Consider the following 20832-nt stretch of genomic DNA (forward strand, 5'->3'; position numbering starts at 1 on the left):
AAAACAGAGCATTTGATGGAACTTTGAATGAAGATACAGAAAGCTAACCTCAAGGCCAAACTCTGGAGGAAGAGCTATTATATTACCCCATGATGAATATCCTGTGTTCTATTGCAATGTGTCTGATAGAGTTTGTACCTTAGAGTAAATGTTCTTGCACAGAACTAGCATTTTTCACAGAAGACTGGTTGCAAGTGAGCAGATAGGGAAACTAAACATTTCTCATACACATCTGGTGTGCCCTTAAAGTCAAACTGGCAACACTGTTGCAGTAAAGCAATGTGAAGAGCTCAGTTCTCAGCCCAACAGTTCTCTTAGAATTTAAATAACATTTTAAAAGAATACAATAATTTCCCATACTGAACCGTTACAGCAGCATATGTCAGATCACAACTTTGATATTTAACTAAAGCAACAGATGACTACCAATGGATCAGATGAATTTGCACAGCTGTAAAATTTTGGCATCATTCCGAGTAATGTGCTTCCATAACAGTGCTATCAGTACTTAGCAGTCATTTAAACAAAGTTCCATAATCAACTGTGGTTAGCAGAAAGAAAATCCATTTAAGAACAGGCTGATCCAATCCTTCAGTGATGTTGACTGAATGCCAGTCTTGTGGCACCCCCATCAACCATGCACAAAATACAGTTGCAGAAATCTGACACACCAATATGTTTCAGGAATTTTAAATAAGAAAACTGTTTACTAAAAAAAATCAGCTTCCTTTTTGCTAAGGTTATCAAACAAACTTTAGATGATACAGAGTATTCCTCTCCTGTTCAGAGATAATGTCTCCCCATGTTAAGATATACACAAGAGATCATTTACCTCACACCAGTTTGGCTGTTCTGCTGATTGCCACAGAAGCCTGAAAAGTCTGAGTTCACAGTATTTTGCTGTTAAGCCTTGAAACAAGTGCTGGACAGTCATACTCTTCCACATTTGCATTTAATAGCAAAACATTGTGTTTGTGCGGAGGAAAAATTCCAAATTATTTTACAGACTAACTCTCAATTAGACACAAAGAGTGATATAATCAAATAATGCTATGAGTGTAATGAATGGAACCAGATACTGCCATGAAGTTAGGGAGGATACATAGCGGGGGAATGCAGACTTAGGTCCAACAACTGTGTATCGTGGAGAAAATATGTAATTAAAAAAGACTCAGCTTTTGAGAAAATATGTTGAGTGAAAGCTGAAGGCACAGAAAAAAGCTGAAATTGTAGATAGAGATAAGGAAAAAAGCTTCTAATCTGAAACATAATAAAAGCCATAGAAAATTGCTCTGTGTTTCAAAAGGTATCTTTATTTTTTTTTTTTTTTTTTATTCTAATACCAGTTGTATTAGCCATTCAAAAAATGTTAACCCTGCTTGAGGGGAGAAAGCAGGAGACAATGTGCAAATAATCTTCTTCTTAGTTCCTAATTTACAAAATAGCGTATTACTGAAAATAATCCCGGTGGATAGAAATGGAAAGTTCTACTCGATTAGAAATTTTGCTACTATCATCCTTGTCCATTTGATGCATTTTAGTGCTTCTTTCACATTAATTTTAAGGGACAAATGTTAAAATCAGCAGAGATTAATACTAAAATTATATTTACATGCATAAATTGCCAAGTGGCTGCTTCCAGAATGCTTTTTTTTTTTTTTTACTTTTCTCTTTGGAAGCTATTTTCTACTTGTAAAGTATGAATAGATTTGTTTCAGAATTCCAACTTAAATCTCTTGCTACAGTAATGTCTTAGTGTCCTAGTACAATATCTAAACATCTTAAACAGTGCTCTGAGACTGGTTTGACACACACAAGTCTAGAGACTGTTTCTTTTATGACATTTAAAATAATCCCTCAGACAGTTTCTGATGTGATTTATTTACAATGCATTCATCAGTGTGTCCAACAATTTTACAGCTATGCTATGATGGTTTAACATAGCAATAAAACCACAATAGCCACTCACTTGCCCCCTTTCCCAGTCCCCCCTCAATAAGGGAGAGATTAAAAAGTGAAGGGACAAACTTGGATTGAGATAAACACAGTTTAATAAAATAACAAAATACTAATACACTACTAGTAAATATATATAAAAAATAGAAATAAAAGATACTCAAGGCAATTCCTCATGAAACTCTGTCCACAATAAGCAACCAGTCCCAGCAAGCCACACCTGGTCCCAAAGACAATCCCAGAGAGAGAAAAGAGGAAAAAAGGCAGAAAGGTTCAGAGTCCTCTGCAAAATGGCAAAAAATCTGAAATAAACATCCTGCACCAAAAACTCCCCCAGCTCCAACAAAAAAGAGCAAAGAGATAGCAGAAGAGCCAATCAGAAGGTTCAAACTCCCAACTCTCCTTAAATAATTAGCATGATGTTAATGGGATGGAATACTCTTATTGATCAATCTGGATATCAAGCTCTACCACATCTGTGTTCCCATTCCTGGATGCCTCACACCTGTGGGCAGAGCGCTCAAAGTGTCCTTGGCTCTCAGACCAGAGCAATTAAAAACTTTAGTTCTGTGCTGGGGTGTTATCTGCTTGTTCTCAAACTAAGTCCAAATAATGAGCATGCTAGCTATGAAAAAGCACTGCATGAAGAAAATTAACCCATTTTCAGTCAAACCAGTACATATACCAGGAAACAAAATGCATTAAATGAGAAGAAAATAAGGGAAAGATAGGAAAGAATAGCTTCTCACTCCTTTTCAACTTCCTCCTTTGTAATTTTTATTTCCTCCTCCTGTAATACTCAGTTATCTTCTCAGGACTCTTCTCTCTACATTACCTTTTCATTTTATTATTTTATTTTATTTTATTTTATTTTATTTTATTTTATTTTATTTTATTTTATTTATTTATTTTATTCTTCCTTGCCTGGTTCAGCCCTTTTTTATTTCATTGTTGTGTTAGCTTCCCTTTCAGTACAGAATTGATTGGTTCCCCACAGGTGTGTCAGAAATCAGCAATGAATTGAAAAGATAAACACCCAGAGCCAATGTTTCTCCAGGCAGAAAGAAAATGCGACAATATTTCCAACAAAAATGACTCATATCCATCCTGATGGAAACACTACTGACATAGTCAGTAGAATTTATTTTAAAAAAATATAGTAGAACAAAAGAATCTCTGTCATGGAAGTCTTAGCAAAAGCCATGGAACTTGTCAGTGCCTCTGCTTTATTTACTCTGATAAGGTCTTGACTTGGCCAAGTGAAACAGATAAACTGTTTTTAACCAAAAGAAATAAATAGGAGGAAACACAGTTTGTTTAGGCATTTGCTTTGTAGGAGTCTGGTGGCATTGTCTGTTTTTTAAAAGTGTAGTTTTATACAATTTGGAATCCTCTTATAGCCTGAATGTCCAAAGACATTGAATTTTTTTTTTCCAACTCTAATATTTGACCAAATTATTCATCATAAAGAAAAGAATGTTGCAACAAGAGAAGAAAAACAAAACAAAACAAAAAGACAAAAAGAGTATTTCAACCAGAAAGATAGTTAACTAACACATTGTAGGGGATCAACAACCCTAAACTTATATAAAATATTAAAAAAAAAAAACAACACAAAACACATATAAATGATTTACAAAGCTGCCTTGCAGTATCAAATAGGAACTAGTTTTTTAGGAGTTAATGGACTTAAAACACCTGGTACCCAGATGTGCAGAGCTTCTGCTTATTAACACAACATGGACCTGTCTTCTGTCCCATTGCTTATTGGAATTCTGTGCCGAGGCAGGCTGGAGATATGGATGCCTCTAGAATACAGTTTCAGAAAATGACAGTTAAACAGCTAGACAGAAATGGCAAGTGAAAGAGGATAGGGAAAAGGAAGACCAGCCTGATATCATGCAGGTACTGTCAAAACCAGAACATAGTCTTCCACCTCCTTGCTTAGACTACTAACAGTACAGAATTAAATTATTCATAGAGGTTTGTTGTCCACTAAGTTTATTTCTGTTTTACTAGATTGTCTCTCAGCTCACTTAATCCGTTTTTCTCTTTTTTTTTTTACACATTTCTTCTTTTATTCCATTAATCTCACCTGTAGAACCAGTTTTTAAATAATACACACTGACAGACACGTCTGCATGCATAGCATTCCAAGATGTAGTTCCTCTTTTTTTTCCTTTTCTTTTTCTTTTTTTTCTTTTTTTTTTTTTTTCCTGTATCTTGGTGCATTTAACTGAGCTACTGTGAAAGTAACATAAGTACTTTTTGAGTCAACAGAATTAGATTATTTTTACTAAAACAGAATACAATTGTAGCTTACATTTTGAACTTGATGAAAATATAATCCATGCAGAATCATCTTCTCCAAACTAGGATATTAGTAATATATTGTTATTGTAGTAGATTATAAAAGAAATTAAGGAATCTTTCACTGCAGAAGCCATTTCAATTAGACTGAAAAAAAAACCAGAAAGAATTAACATGAACCTCCAATGAGTGGAGTTTGGATGGCTTAGAAGAGAATTCCCTTGCATGCTTTGTCTGGGAAACTGTTCCAGAGCAGAAAAAGAGATTACATCATATATGTACTGCTAAAATTAAGAAGAAAATAGAAAACTATGGATAGGGCAGCCAGAACCTTTTCACAAGCCAAATGGCATAGTGAAATTTTTAAGTTTGCAGATTGTGTTGTTAGTAAAGATGTAAAGATTATCTGGCATATATGACTGCCACTTCTTGCTTTAATCATTACATCTTGTTGTTACTTTCAAGTTCAATAGTGTTCTAATTTCTTCTACATTTCTAATAAGGTTCCTGCATGCCTGAAGCTGAGCTATTACACCCTGATTGTTTCTGCATCTATGTTCTTAAATCAGGAGCAGCCACTGAAGTAATTCCCAACGCAAAACTCTTCTGCCCTGTCATGCTCTTCCAGCTGAAAACTACACACAAACACAGTGTTTCCATGGGGCACCACTACAGAGTGAGGCTGCAGGGCCAACAGAAATTGCAGATTTACTGTGTAGATTTTGCAGAGTCTCCTCAAGACCATTGTTCCCAGCTCATGAATTCTTGCTGTTTCACTAGTGATGGCTGTGGGTAATAGCCTATTACAATACTACTATACAGAATTATAGAATAATTTTGGTTGGAAAAGGCCTTTAAGATCATTGACTCCAATCATTAAACCATGTCCTTTATAATACCACCTCCATAACAAAATGTCCACCACTACCCTCAGACTAACTGTAGACTGAATTTCAAATGTAAGTTTGAAATGAGATTTTTTTGCAACATCTACACAAATGAGAAAAGGAAGCATTAAATAGTTCTACTAAGAAAAACAGAAACCTAGACACTGAACTCTAACTCTTCTTATTTTATCTTGAAGATAAGGATAAATTATTTCTTCATTTACTTCTTTCAGTATGAAACTGCAAGGTAGCTCCTAACGTTTCCTTGACCTTCAGTGCCTGGACTTAGAAAAAAAGTGAAAATTAAAAAGATGCTATATCTAGCTGAGGTAAAAATTGGAATATACACTTCAGGGAAGGGCAAATGGATTGAAAAGATTTTGCATTCTCATCATTGAAAAGACTGCAGTAATGGTCATATCTGACATATAAAAGCTTATAATGGTTGTTATGAAATATTTTCACAAAATTATGAAGCTAGTACAACAAAGTACAATACTAATTTAGTTATCTTTCCTCTAACGCTGTGATTAATGTATAATGCCATCAGTGGGGACAGAGAATCTTGAAACCATTACATACAATTTTTAATGCATTAGAATATTTTTGCAAAAAATACAATTACTGTAATAATTTTCAGACATTTAGTCCCTTTCAAAGTAAAAGAAAATGTCCATCTTGTGTGGTGAATTGAATGGAGCTCACTTTGTTTTCACATGTTATTTCTTTCTGCATATGGGCAAGATTTGTATGATTTTATGACAAGTCTAGAAAGAAAATGATTTGCACTTTGTATTTGAAAAGAATAACTGGAAAACATCTTCAAACTCCATCAAATGACCTGAAAAATACTTCATCTTTTCTTATGAGCCCACTAGAATGTGATAGATGATAATAAATTTTTTTTTTGCACTTTTTTCTTTTTTTTTTTTTTTTTTACATTGCACAACATCTACAATGTGATCATCTGCAAGAGAAATTTCATTAGAACTGTCTATCAGTTATGCTCTGTCATATAGGAGATCCAGGCTTCATTCTTAACACTGTAGTCTCTGGACCAGTAATAGGCTGCCTTAGTATATGATTTGAGCACCAAAACAAGAGATCACAGCAGTCCTCTCATTTTATTGCAGAACTCAGTTTGTAATTTAAACTGTGATGTTCTCTAACTCTGGTATTTAATTAATCTGCAAAAGTACTGGGTGTTTTATAGGAGGAGGAAGGAGTCAGAAACAATTTCTGTGGCTCCAAGAAGGATAGGGTAGATGTTGGGTAAGTCGTAACTAATATAGTTTCCACATAATGCATATATATGCACACAACCAAAACACTTTTTCTTTATCCTTATCATGAGCAAGTAGGTATATCTATTTTTTTGATTAGCCAACAAAACCAGATTAACACTCAGTAAGAATGTATATATTGTTTAAAACAGTAACTGATATATTTTGAATTAATCCAAAGAGGAGTAAAGATTGTCACTTACCCAATGTCCCACTTGGCAATAGCTATATCTTTCTTTTACATTAAAGGCCGCCTACATGCAACATTTAGCAGTAAGTAAAAACTGCCTGTTTATAAAAGCATGGTGGTCATAAGTGCTTTCACAAATACTGGTTAGAGAGTAGCTATAATTTTTAACATAAACCTGTTGCTTACAAATGGCCCAGATTTAGGTTTCCAGGAAAAACATTTTTCAATTTTCAGATAAGCATTAGTCATGGACACAATGTTACTAGCCAGATGTGAAAAATACAAGCAGGAATCTGTAATTGTGGTGTTTCTGTACAAATTCTATCACAGTGCGTAAAATAAATCAACAATAAAATGCTTTCATACACTTTGAAGAAATAGGCAAAGCTAGGAATCACAACTTCAACATTTTACATTCAGGTCCATCTTTGTTCTCTATTAAAATTCCCTTAGCGTAGATATTATTTTTCATGTAGTACATCAAAGGATAATGTCTTGCCAAAGGTTTCTTTGAGATTATGACAGACCTTTGGGTTTATTCTGTATTATCCTTATAATACTCTTTGCAGAGTGTGATTCATCATCACCTATCTCCACTGCATCCTCTTTTAAATCAGGGCTTCTTACTACAATATTAACTTTGAACCTTGAGAACTGTGCAGTCGACCACTTAACCACACTAGCGGTAGTTTAGTAGAGGCTTCAAAAGAAAGGTCTGAGCTGTAGCCAGGCCAAGAACTCCTTGTTCCCTGCAAACCCACAAAGGAGCAGAGTGACACAGTGAGCATCAATGCATATGGATCGATCATGCAATTATCACATGAATCGTGGGTGGAGTTTCCAAGACTCACTTATCAAGGACTAAAGAAAATTGTAGGCACAATGAACCTCATGCCTACCTTTCCATAGCATGTGATTTGACTGCGAGCCAACCATTTTATTCCATAAATATGACCACCTAAGTGAGCTGCCTTTGAGCTCTCCCTGCTAGGCAGTGTTGGCTGATCTCCCCTTGAGCTGGGATACCTCTCAAGGTTCCTCCTCAAGGCAGAGAGATCTTTTACCAATGGCAGATCTTTGATATGCAACCAGTATCATGCATAACCCTGTAGTATGGTAACTTTAATATGTGATTTAATAACCTTTGAATCTTTAGACATAAAAAGCTGTCCGAGTCTGAGACTAAGTTTGGACCTAGCTGCATCTAGGCTCTGTAAGAGTTTAGAAAGCAAGGAGGTCCACTCTGAACCTCATGGCTCAACAGGAGGGTCTTCCTTCCCATTTTGCATCTCTGGTTTCTGTGTTAATCATTCAATAGTAACTTGATTCTAACTCAGTTTTCCTTTGTATATTCCATGCAGTAATTAATCAGGTGAACCTTGCCATCAAGCTTATTGAGCCTTGGTAATTGCTGTTAAATTTTGGTAATTTCCACACAATTTATTGAACTCTGTCAAATTATTATTTTACCCCAATGAAACACATGGCTGCTTCTCTCTCTTGAGGTGCATTCTACTCATTTGTGATACAATAAGAGATATCTACCCCCTCAACCTAGCAGAAATTCCTTCTCAAATTTACAGAATAGAAGCATACTGTTCAGTAGGTTCTTCATCCTGTGTGCTATTACATACTAGAAATCTTCAAAGAGATTTTGATAAGAACTAGGAAGATTATTTACCTGGCACAGGACCCTGAAAACTCACAGTACAGGCAGTTAAGGAATAAAATAGATGAAAATACATTCTGAGATTATATATATATATATGATTCTTTTTTTCCAAACCTAAATTGTCTTAAAATGTTTCTCTTCAGTTGCCAATGTACAAAGTAGTTTAACTTGGCAGAACTTCTGCTTGGAAGAACACAGTGTCCTGAAGCTGATTTTCTTAAGCAAAGCTTTCCTTTTAGCTTCCAGCCTACAAGGTATACACCATTCTTATACCAATATGTTAAATCAAGAGACCATATATAAACAGAAAGGAAAAGGGTGTACATTTCCTGTTGGTAAATTAGTTTGAGTTTAAATAAATATATCTGGTTACTCTACAGGGACTCTAATTGTCATACAAATTATAGTAACCTCTGATTTATCTGATTTTGATGTTTCTATTTTTTTAAACCAAAATCCTCAGACTTCTTCCTGCAAATTACTCTGTTAACAGCAGTTTCATTTCATTTTTCACATAGTGATACAGCTCTGATTATAGATATTATAGCTAGCTAAATATATTTCATATTTATGTCTAGGAGCACCAGAACAACCGAACTGGAAACCACTAGCTTTGAAATAAAGATGCATTTTCTTAATGACAGTTATAAAAAACAAAACAAGCAAACAAACAAAAAAAGAACATAACAAACTTTTCAGCTTTGTCTAATAAATTCAGTGATAACTGAAACTCCTTGCAAAACTTCTTCTGCATTGTGAAATACATCTTGCAATATAATAGACATATTTAAAAACAGCAGTAGAAGGAATTATGTTAAATTTGCATTAAAATTAAAACCACCCTTTTTTTACTAATATGCTGCTTACATAAAATATAATGAAAACTATTCTATTATTCAGTAATGATCCATAATTGCTTAATTATTCTCTTTAAAGTGATTGTGGTTTGGACCATCACCACGGAATATCATAAGAATTTTAACAAAGTTCTGATGTTTAAGGCCACACTAAAAACGAGCTATATCCAAGTACAGAAAAAAAATAGTTTATTTATAATCTTTGTTTCATATTTGAACTACAAATTCTGGTTCTAGAATTGTTTAAAAGATATGGGATTTATAGCTTTTCAGAAGTAAATTATTTTTTTATTTTGTTTGGGTTTTGCCTTTTTTAAGAAGAATTCCTTCAAGTTTTTCACAGAACAGTGCTTTCAATAAATACAGAGCAAATCATTCCATGGGAAAAAAGTTGTTGGTTTTTTTTTTCTCTCACTTGTAAAATTGCTGTTTATATTCCATTCCCTGTTGAATAATTTCAAAAAGCACATGAGAAAACAAAATAAAAAAAAAGAGAAAAAGTGACAAAATAGACCAAATCTCACCACTAGAATTCACCATAAAAATTCCCAACATGTAACAGAACTCTTACAAAATTTCCTAGACCAGTTCCTTTAGAGAATCAAGATCTCCTATGTAAAATATGGCAAATGGGAATCAGAGTGGTTTGGGGAAGAAAAATGGAACAAGGAGGGTAAATAAGTGCAGCAAAACCAGGTTGAGGAACACACATAATTTTGTCTGCTTTAGATCACAATAGAATTTTTAATAAATAAATTTCTTTTTCTTTGTAAAGACATATTTTTGAAACAGTAGATTTAGCCCAGTCATTTGTATCATTTGTTTTATAAACCATCTTTTGTTGTCCCACCCCCACCCCATAATGTCATAAATGTTTTAGATTTGAGTCTCTTGTACATTGTCTTTTGAGTTCATTCGGATCAATAACGGTTCATGCACTGAACTGTGTATTGAATTTATTGTGTTAACTGTTGTTGTGTGGTTGAAAGGAGACTTGTAAGAGTTGTAGTGATTTAGGTGCTCATGCTCTATTGCTGGCATGGGCAAGTGACTCTCTAAAGCTGTGTCACCTGTAATCTCATCATCCACATTAATGATCTCTACAGTCCGTGTTGGAGCATGATGGTTCTGCCGGTGATGCTGCTTCCTCATTTTGTAGAAAATTACCAGCATCACAGCAGCCATGAGGGTGATAGCCACAAAACAACCAATTATGATTTTGGTAGTCTTCATAACCTCATCTATTCCTGGGATCCCATTATTTGCATCCGTCACAGGAATGGTGAACGTTTTTTCTGTTGATCTTGTGCTCTGTGGAGTGAGTGAGGTTGTCATGTTAGTGGTCTCCCAGTTGGTAACTGGTGTGGGCCCAACCTGCTCTGTGGTCTGTGCCTCATCCTGAGAAGGTTCCACAGTCTCTACTGTGACAGTTGAAAAGTATGTGTAACCAGGGTTATCCAGAGCAGTCACATTCAGTGTGGCAGAAGCTGTGGTATTCCCAACAGAGTTACTAACCATGCATGTATACAGACCTGTGTCTTGCACAGTTACCTTTGTAAAATTCAATGTGCCATCACTGAGCACAGCAATCCGAACTCTGTATGCCCCATGTGTCATAACAGATCCATTTGGAGTAATCCAAGACACAGAGGTCAAGGAGGTTGATGCTCGGCATTTCATCTCTGCTGCCATGCCTTCTGTGACGTTGAGGTCTGCTGGTGGCTCCACTATGACTGGAGCATAACACGTGAAGTAATTCAGGTCCAGCTCACCAATGTACCTTCCCTTTAAACTGGGAGGTGTGTGGCAACGGGCACAGCATGCAGTGTTCGAGGGTGCCTTGTCTTTAATCCACCAGCTGAGCCAAAGGATATCGCAGTTGCAGTTCCAAGGATTGTGATGCAAGTGGATCCTTTCTAGGCGGAGTGGTGTGAACAGGTCATGAGGCAGTAGTGTTAGATTGTTGTGTGCCAGATTGATCTCTACAAGTGACTGAAGGTTATCAAAAGCATTCCTTTCTATCACTTGGATCTGGGACTGGATCATCCACAATTTCTGAAGATGCATTAACCCTTGGAAAGAACCTGGCCGTATGGCAGTCAGGTGATTCCCAGAAAGATCTAACTCATCCAGTTTTATAAGTGGGGTGAGGTTTGGAATCTCTCGAAGATTGCACATGGCAAGGTTCAAGTACCTCAAGTTGGATAGACCTTCAAAGGCACCTTCTGAAATGTATGAAAGCCTTTTCAGTTCCCCCAGATCCAACCTCCGGAGAGAAGGGATTCTGTTAAAAGCATAAGAAGGGATGCTCTCAATGGGGTTGTTTCTCAACCACAGTTCCTTCAGTTTTGACAGGTATACAAAAGCCCCATTTGGGATAGTGGTCAGACGATTGTCAAAGAGCTCCAAAGTGTTGAGGTTGGCTAGACCATTGAAAGCCCCTATTTCAATTGTTCTGATGTGATTCCTACTGAGCTGCAGGATTTCTAGGTGCCTCAGATGTTTGAAGCTATTAACTTTAATGATTTGGATCTGGTTCTCATGGAGATTGAGTAACCGGGTGTTGGTAGAGATACCGTCTGGCACGTCTCTCAGATTTTTCCGTACGCAAATCACCTTACTGAACTGGTTGCTACAGGAGCAAACAGAAGGGCAAGTTTGAGCCCTCACTAGACCAGCCACCACAAGAAGCTGAAGAGCCAACAGCACTACAAGCAGTGGGTCAAATAGGGCCCTGTTAAACCTAGGACCTATCATTATCTGCTGTGGATGTAAGGTCATCTTGTTCAACATTCATAGTTCATTTGGTGTTGGTCCTTCTGGAGTTTGAATATCCTGGAAAAAAACAAACAAACAAACAAACAAGCAAACACAAAAAAAAAAAAGAAAGGAAAGAGAAGGAGAACATTAAATTAATCTCAAATATTTAAGTGAGCTCTCTAAACAAAGACTTCTCAAGTCCCTTCAGACAACTCTGCCAATTTCATGAAACTCTGTAGCAAAATAGCTATAGACATTTTAATCTCTTGTTTCGTGTTCAGCTGTGTAAGTCAGCTGTAATTGGCAATGAGAGAAGAAAAAGCCAGGCATTAGTTTTTCCTGCTCATTCCAATGTATGACACATGTATCTGGATGGCAGATAACAAGTTCAACCACAGTGGATACCTAAAATAAATGTTCTAACTCATGGGAAAGTTGAAAGAAGTGATAAGAACCTAAAAAGGTAAAAATGAGTAATATAGGAATCATCAGAATATTCAATGTGTTAACCTCCTTGACACATTATGAGACAAAAGTTAATGTGAAGAGCAAGTGGAGACTCCTGTTTTGTATGCGTGAAAATCTTTGTCTATACAAACCTGATTCCTGCATCAGAGTTTAACTAGAACTCTTTAAGACTGAATGTAGCAAGTCATGTAAATGTCAGGGCCAGATCTCACCTATTTCAGACTGAAAAAATAAAATACAAAACAAACACGCTGAGCATCATTTCTTCCCTGCTATTAAACAGCATCATCCAATTTATGATATTTCTTCCTCAATTCTTTTGTTTGGCACCAGCAACAGAGAAACACTCATTAGTAAATGTATGCTGAACACAGAAATAAGAATAGCCATTTAAATGCTGAAAAATATCTCTGTAGTTTCAAGGTTGCCAGTTCCATTGGAATCTTTAAAAAATCCTATATATCATATTGTAAGGGGAAAAAAAAAACACCTTTACACTAGAAATTATCATTACCATTTTAAGAATTTTAGTACTGATTCTTTTGTGGTAGTTTTGTGAACTGAGGTAGTATTGTGAACTAAGGCCCCAGCCCTCAGTTCATTTTCAATCTGCTGCTCAGTGTAAGGTCCCTCTACTGTAGAGATTAATGAAATTTCCTGTATATCAGCCAAAAGTGAAGTTTTCTAAATTACAGCAAGCTTAAAGCATATTTATAACCTAGAGCACTCAGATGCATAATACACGTATTCAGTAAAACAAAATATTATAAGGCAATGGTTTTCCACTCTATGCTCTGAATGGTTTCATTCTGTGTAAAAAACAAAACAAAACAACAGCAAAAAAACAAACAGACACAAAAACCAAACAAACAAAACCAAAAAAACTAAACCGATAGAAAAGAACCCCACACTATCTTTATTTAAAATAATACAGAAAAAAAGATGTTAGTTTGCATCTCACAGCAATTCATTTAATGAAATGTATTCAGACAGTAGTTTTTGAGAATTAATCTCTGCATTTTTAAAAAACCTGTTAGAATGGTTCAGAACTAGCAAGTGTTCTCATCTCACTTTTAATAATTTACTGCAGAGAAAGCCAATATAATGGTTAAAAACCTGTGACTATTGGAAAGTCTGGGCTGTATCTGTTTGTTTGATCTGCTCTGTAGGTGCTATTTACAAAACATCATTTTTGTTACGAAATATTCATGAAACTAATGTGTTTTGCAACCTTGAGCAAGTTAACTCAACTTCTCTGTGGCTTACAGTTCCATCATCTGACTCTGGAGAACCCTGTGCTAGATTTTACTGCTCTCCATCTCTTCACTCTTCTTGAACATCGACTTCATGGGCTCAGGATAATGTACTAGATGAGGGGTGGCTGCTGTACACATCTTTCTTTTTACTGCAGGCCAAGGTCATTATCTCTTCAGAGTTGCTGAACACAATATAGGGAGAAACACTCTCAGACTGTGGCAGTTGCACATCCTCCCATGAGATCTGGAGCTTTCAATATGGCAGTTGATGGCTCTTTAGCACCTTTTGTGCCCCACCTTGCCTGTGCTCACATACACACCTCGGGTGTTGCCAAGGTGCTGACAGTCACATCTTCCCTCATCCCGGAGCAATGGTGACTCCTCACATTCATCTCTCCCCTCTGTGGGGTCCACAACTAAGGGGATGCCCAGAGAAGCTGAGAAGCTTCTCAACTGTGTTTGTAACGACCACAGAGAGCTCTGACCAGGCTATAAAACTGGACCTCTGATGAAGATCCCCTTTGAGTGGTCTTCTCAGAGCAGCAGGTATGTAAGCAGAGGCCTTGACTTAAATTGGGACACTGTCTAAGGAGATTTCGTGGGACTGAGCGCCCTCACCTCCTCTTGGTGAGTGATTTCCCTTCTGGATATATCCCTGAGTGAGCCTTTGCCCACCCTCGGCAAGCGATTATTTTCTGCTGGGTACCACTGAGTGAAAGATGTCTCTTGTTCTCTTTTCTCTGAAGCTTCTTGTCTGCCTAATGACTTTTAGGGTGCTTCTGTGACACAAACTAATCACTAAAATTCAAGTTATTTCACATCAAAAATCCAACTGTAGCAAAGCTATCTGCAAGAAGCAGGTAAAAAGGACCTGGCTCCTGTCTTTCTTACAGTGTCATGAAGAAGAATCTGCCCATTGTGGTCAAAAGAATTACATCAGTTAGTTTAATATCAATTTCAGGTTCCTTAGTTAAGATCTGTGAACCATGAATTTTGCTGTTGAATAGTAATTAACCATCTTCTTTGATAGTTAATGTGATTGTATTAGCATTTCTGTTTGTCACGAGTTGTTATTTTAATTTAGTGGATTTGTCTTGTCTTTCACATTTTTTAAAAGTTCTTCTAAAATGTATGCCCTGAGGATTTGGACTGAATAACGAATTCAGTTAACAAGTAATAAAAAAGATACAGAAACACATTAAACCCATCATTTTACCATTGCACTGGTACAATGTTATTGTCTTCACTGGAACTGAGATGAGAACTCAGCCCACTACATCCAGCTTCAGACCTGCCAGTTATAGTTGTATGGCTGGTGTGGCACTGGGAGCACATGGGGCTTGTAGAGATACAGGAATCTCCTGTGTTTTATCTCAGATCCATTCACTATAATATTAAAGGCCAGCTTTGCAAGATGCCGTATCTACCTTTATTTTTGCTACTTTCTGCTCCCCTTCCTCTGTCCTGGACAGTCTGAAGGAACAGGAAAAAAAAATTGGATTTGTAGAACAATAAAGGGTAGAAAAGCAACAAAGGTCATGAAAGAGCAAGTGCCCTCAACATCAGCCACTGTATGCATAAACTCCCTTCAGTAGCTTCTTTGTCAGCCCCCATAAAGCTGATGATGCCAAACTGTGCTGTGAGCACTCCAAAGCACTTTCCTCCTGTTCTGACTTCTTGTGCCCAATGGTATCTACCACCATTCCCTTAATCTACTCCTTTATCCAGTAAATCTTCCCTTTCCATTACTACACATACGCGACATGGGTAAACAAATAATATTAATTAAAGAAAAAAGTACTTGAATGCAGCATTTCATTACAACAAATCATCCAGTTATGTGACTGATTAGCAAAATTTGTTCAACCCAAACCAAAATGTTTACATGTCTCTGTTGCATTTTTTTTAAATGTGCTGTTTTATCTTCTTAAAATAAATTTCCTATATTCCTCCCATTTTTGGTAATTGACTCATACAAAGAATTAGTCACAAAGAAGAGCTCTTTCCTTGTCCTGAAGGCCAAAATTACCTGTGGCTTTTATGTTTACTTTTTTCCCCTGTCCTGTGCTAGGAGTGTCTCAATGAAACATATGCCTCTATCAAAGACCCTTAGGGAATTCTGCAACCCTCAGGCTTCTGCAAAATTCAGATCTCTGTAATTTCAAATACAAGATGTCACTGACTAGTAGTTGCTCTGAGTGCATGTTTTTGAAGACAGGATCACCATTTTGTGAGATGTGGATGGAAAGTTCTAAATATGTTTTCACATGCATTTGATTTTTCTGTGCCTAAGCTGTGTCTCGTTTAGTTTATAAGTACAGAAGTCTACATTGCGATTCCTCGGGAATGTTTTCTGCAAGGCAGTGAGAGCAAAACCTAGCACTTGTAGCCACCATTTTATTTAACTTTGGATTTATTTATATTACTAAACTTTTTTCCTCTTGTTTGGTAATACAGTAAGAAAAATGAAGTATTTAGTATAAGATGACATTAACTGGGCTTGGTGTTCCTAAAGTACAGAGGACCTGATGATTCAAAAAAAGCCACCATGGCCAGCAGAAACTATGCTAGGCAATGCCTTGCAAGTCCTCACTTCCAAGCAGTGAGCTTTCTATCAGGCTAACAAACTGCAGTCAGATTCCTAGTGGCAGTAGGAATGTACTAAAAAGGTCCTTCCTTTTATGCTGGTGGTTTTCCACAGCTCAGAGCTGAAGTGTTCAGGAAGTCTTGGTGCAGTCATTTCACATCAGGGTAATTTAAAATCATAAATACCCCGGAAATACCCTTGAAAAAAAAAAAAATAACCAACACAAAACCACAATGGAAATTTCATTTGAAGCCTTGAGGAACATTATGGAAATACTTTAATGGGCTTTAGATAAAGACCCATCTGGAACTCTGTACTAGAGTAATTTGCTATTCAATATCTGTCTGTTATGCTAGAGACACATTAAGGTTTAGCTTTATAAATCCATGCATGGAACACAGGCTATCAACCAGCTTTTTTAGTCTCTGTTGACAACTCTTTGTCTTCTAAGCAATTTTTTTTTCCCTTCATTTTTCTAGTACCAAAATATCTACTGTCAATTCAATAACACTAGTGCCCTCTGCTGTATAAATTTAAAAAGTAGTTTAAAGTGCTAAGAATTTGCTTACTGCATGGTCAGTTCCCCAGATGACGTATAATTGTTAACTGTATAAAATTACCTAAAGTCTGTCTGTGGCATTGCTCTAATTACCAAACTATATATGATCTGTTATGTTAGTACAGCAATATATATTCACTTTATGGCCATGGAGACATATATATACAGATATGGAGAGTTATTTGGAAATGACAATCTAGTTCTGCAGATAAGCACAGTTCAGCTTTCCTTATGGAAAGCTTGAAGGATGCAGTAATTATGCTACTGAAAGGTCACTTTGCCAAATATGTATGCAAAGATGTCTTCCTTATGGGCATTGTAACAGAAGTCACAACTTCTTTTTCTATTTTTTCGTAATTAGGATTTAGGTCTGACGTGCTTTGATCTGTCTTTGATATTTTTCCAGGAGAAAGTGACTATACTCACTCTGATCTCTGAAGGATTTAACTGTATCTATCTAACGAGGTGTGGCAAGTGGAAAAGGTATTTTCCCAAGCTCCAGTGACCCTTAGCTGGATCACTGGCAGTTTGAGTTGTTGTTAGCAACTCATACTTAGCTTTCTGTCTAGTCTGTGGGCCTATGAATAGCTGTCTCAGCAGTGGAGTGGTGTAGGGCAAAGGCCATGGCTTTGTCCCAGTATATGGTTTCTGATACAGTGTGATTTAACACATTTTGATTAATGCTGTACGTCTGCCATTAAAAAAAAGAGATGTGATGCTATGTATCATTGCATTGAAAATTTAGAAATAATCTATCTGATATTGATCAGGTAACTAAACTATCGTAGTAAAATTAAATCATCACAAGTATATCACAGTTAAATCTCAACTAAAGCATAGCTAAATCAGCACAACTCTTCCTCAGCCATGTGCCAGAAAATTTCAAGATGGGGACCATTCAGATCACTTTTTACACCCTTTTGCAAGTTGAGAAATATGTGGATGCATTCAGAAAATGTACCTTCACTTCATATAGCACAGTTATGTATGCTGTACATAATGCTGTTTTAAATAGGCTTTGAGAGAAAAACTCTTTGCAAAGTTATCTGCATTTTTTTAGTAAACAAGATACTCTGCAGCTGCAAATTGAACAGCGGATTTCCAAACATATTAAGAGGAGCTAGGTGCATCAAGTAGCTAATTATGCTAGGAAGTCTCTTCCAGGAGTACCAGCACTGGAATATTGAACATAGTTTCTGTATGGAACAGAGCATGAAGTACAGAAATAAAAATAAGTCTAATTCCCAGGATGACCTTATGCAGAAGTGACTGTTTTGATGCTCTTTTCAGAAAGTCTGAAAGCTCTCAGGGCCTGAGACTGATCCCCTTTTGGCAAGAATGTCAGCAGAGGAAGCCAAGGGAATTTCAGTGTGGATACCAGGAGACAAGCACACAATCTGTTTCAGTTCCACAAAATACTGAAACACAAGGGGGTAAACCCTCATCCCAGAACAGAGACTGAACTGTGGGCATGGAGCTCCACTGGGGTCAGAAATCCTGTACCAACATCTGCTCTGCAAATGCTCATGCAGCCTCAGATGCATGTCCCCATATGGCTGTAAAGGATTGGGCTGATCGAACCACATTGCTAGGGATTCACTCACCATACCCTCCCTACTCCCCTCTGTGCCTTTTCTGTCCTGAAATTCCGTTCCACCTGGCTGAATCCCTGAGGACTATAGCTTTCAGTTCAAGAGAAGCACAGTTTCCCTGCCGATATACAGTATAACAACATCATTCTTTTTCTCCATTGAATGTCTTTGCCACCAACAAAGGAACATGTGCTATGTTCTTAATAGATCATTACAATAACCATCATGCAAAATTAATAACCCTTTTTATTTTTCTCATGGATTGGTTCCTGTCTGAAGTGTCTGATTTTTTAAAACAGACTGTTTTACAGTGAAAAGCCATCTCTACAACTATGTAGCTGCGTATCTCTTCCTCTACTCTTAAAAAAACAGTTTTCCCTTTTCACTGCTATAGGACTTGAAAAGTCTCAACAACAGTTTAGGGATCCATTGCAATAATGCTTAAAGACCTGGGAGATTTCAAAGCCCAGAAGCTTTTATCTATTTGTTTTTTATTTTATTTTTAGTTAAATACATTGAAGGCCAAAGAGGGCTAGATAGGCAGCCCTGCAGTGCTAACTGATTACTCATGAGACCAGATAAATCAAAACACTCACAATGCAAATTATTCTCCTCTTTGCATGTTTCACTGTTTCACCCTGGGATATAGCTGGGATTTTCTATGGCCCCTTGAAACATGTAAGTGCAGGAGGCAGAGTGGATATTGCTGTACCACAGATACTTACTGTTCTCTTCTGCAAGCCTTTTAAGACTCAACTAAATCATAAGGACACTAACTTGAAAGACCTAAATGTGATTGGACACACTCAGTCCTCCTGAATCACCATTGATTTCAGGGGAGTTCAATGAAGGGTGAGTTTGATCCGGTCTACCTTCTTTTATTTCATTTTGTTATACAGAAAACTACTTTATTTCACACCCCTCATTTTCCAGTATTTCATGGTTTCTCTCTCATTTCTTCTTAAGGTTTAAAATTTTCTCTTAAACTTCAAGTATCAGAAACAAACCTGAAATAAACATCTTAAAAATGAGAATTCCAGTGCATATCAGTCCAGGAAAAAATATTTGCATTTCAGCTGGAAATTAGGAGATTTCACAGTGTTCTAAACTAAATCAGTTTGGTATGTCCCTTTATTTATGAATATTCTTTTACTCCCAGGCATCATTTGCACTTTGCATCCTCAGTATAACCCATAACATTTGCTTATTTTATAGGAAAATTGTAGGAAAGATCAGACATCATGTAATGGGTATTTCTTTAGGAGTTACTTATTTTTATTAACAGGAATTATTTGTCTCCTTTATTGACCCTTCCCCTGATGTAACCCAAAGGGTGAAGAGGACAAAACAGCCCTAATCTGTCTGTTCAGATTGTTTACATTGGTATGAAAAGGCACAATCTATGAACTATTTGTGATGAAGTAACTTTAATTCTTTCATAAAAATCACTACAATACAGCTTGGTACTAGTCCACTCAGATACATTCTGGAAATTTAATTGGAATTAACTTTTAAGTGGGTTAATTATATTGCATTAAATCTTTGTGTGGACACTCTTATTTAGAATTTAATTTAGACTAAATTGAATCAAGGCCACTGTAATTTCAATTAAGAGTTTCCATAAAATAATGTAATGTAGTTTAGCTAGTTGCTTTTCAAAGTTAATTTGGATTCATTTTCTTGAGACCCCATGTAGACTTTTGGAACTTTTGTTCTGTATTGACTTGAACTCAATTCAAACCAATTATGTAAAGGTAAAAAGGTTTTCTACCTCATCATCAATCATTTGAGTTATTTAAGTCCTGTTTTGCTGTTCTCACTTCACTAATTCAGTTGACAAAACACAGTTTCTTTGGACTTTTTATGTTTGCTTAATCTTCTGTATTTTTCTAGACAAATATTTATGCAGGGGCGAAACAAGCAACTTTGCAGAAGAAATTTTACAATAGTCCTGATAACAAAATTGTCTTAATTAAAGCAGCATGTCACTACATCTCCTACATCAACTGTGAAACAAGGGGAAGACAAGCACCTTCAGGATTTCACTATCTTGTGGCAGAAATACCTCAGCGAGCAACAATTGAACTGCAGTGTGTCTACAACTACTGAAAGGATGCTTTCTTGATCCCTTTTTGTTTTATTATCAAAATAAAATCACATATCCTCATGTGGAAGGGATCTGCAAAGCACAACAAAATTAGTATGAGAACAACTCTAAATAAAAAATTATATTATGTTCTAAAGCACTGCTCCAAAACAATGTAATTTTCACTCCTGTCACACTGGCATCATTATTTTGAATCACCGTAGTATTTCTGTGGTTTTAGCAGACTTTGTTTTTACACAGAAGCATTAAATTCTATAAATTAACATCCCTTTCAACATCATAGTACAGAATTTCATACTAGCAGGCAAAAATATGCAGGTTAAGTATATTAAATATTAAAATATTGTG

General features: G+C 36.4%; 1 protein-coding gene across 9 annotated transcripts in view; it reads right to left on the bottom strand.

Moving 5' to 3' along the window:
* Positions 1-9327: 9327 nt before the first annotated feature.
* Positions 9328-20832, bottom strand: part of LRRC4C (leucine rich repeat containing 4C) — a 572608-nt gene continuing 561103 nt past the window's right edge. For 8 of the 9 annotated variants that reach the window (XM_071809105.1, XM_065840087.2, XM_065840086.2 and 5 more), the window contains one exon: positions 9328-11990. In XM_071809105.1, coding sequence (XP_071665206.1) covers positions 10032-11948 — 1917 coding nt within the window. In that variant the 5' untranslated portion in view covers positions 11949-11990 and the 3' untranslated portion in view covers positions 9328-10031. Of the gene's footprint in view, positions 11991-15066; positions 15113-20832 lie in introns of all 9 variants that reach the window. The other variant, XM_071809103.1, reaches the window with a different exon arrangement.

The sequence above is a fragment of the Patagioenas fasciata genome, chromosome 5, assembly GCF_037038585.1.
Source record: "Patagioenas fasciata isolate bPatFas1 chromosome 5, bPatFas1.hap1, whole genome shotgun sequence".
Lineage (NCBI taxonomy): Eukaryota > Metazoa > Chordata > Aves > Columbiformes > Columbidae > Patagioenas > Patagioenas fasciata.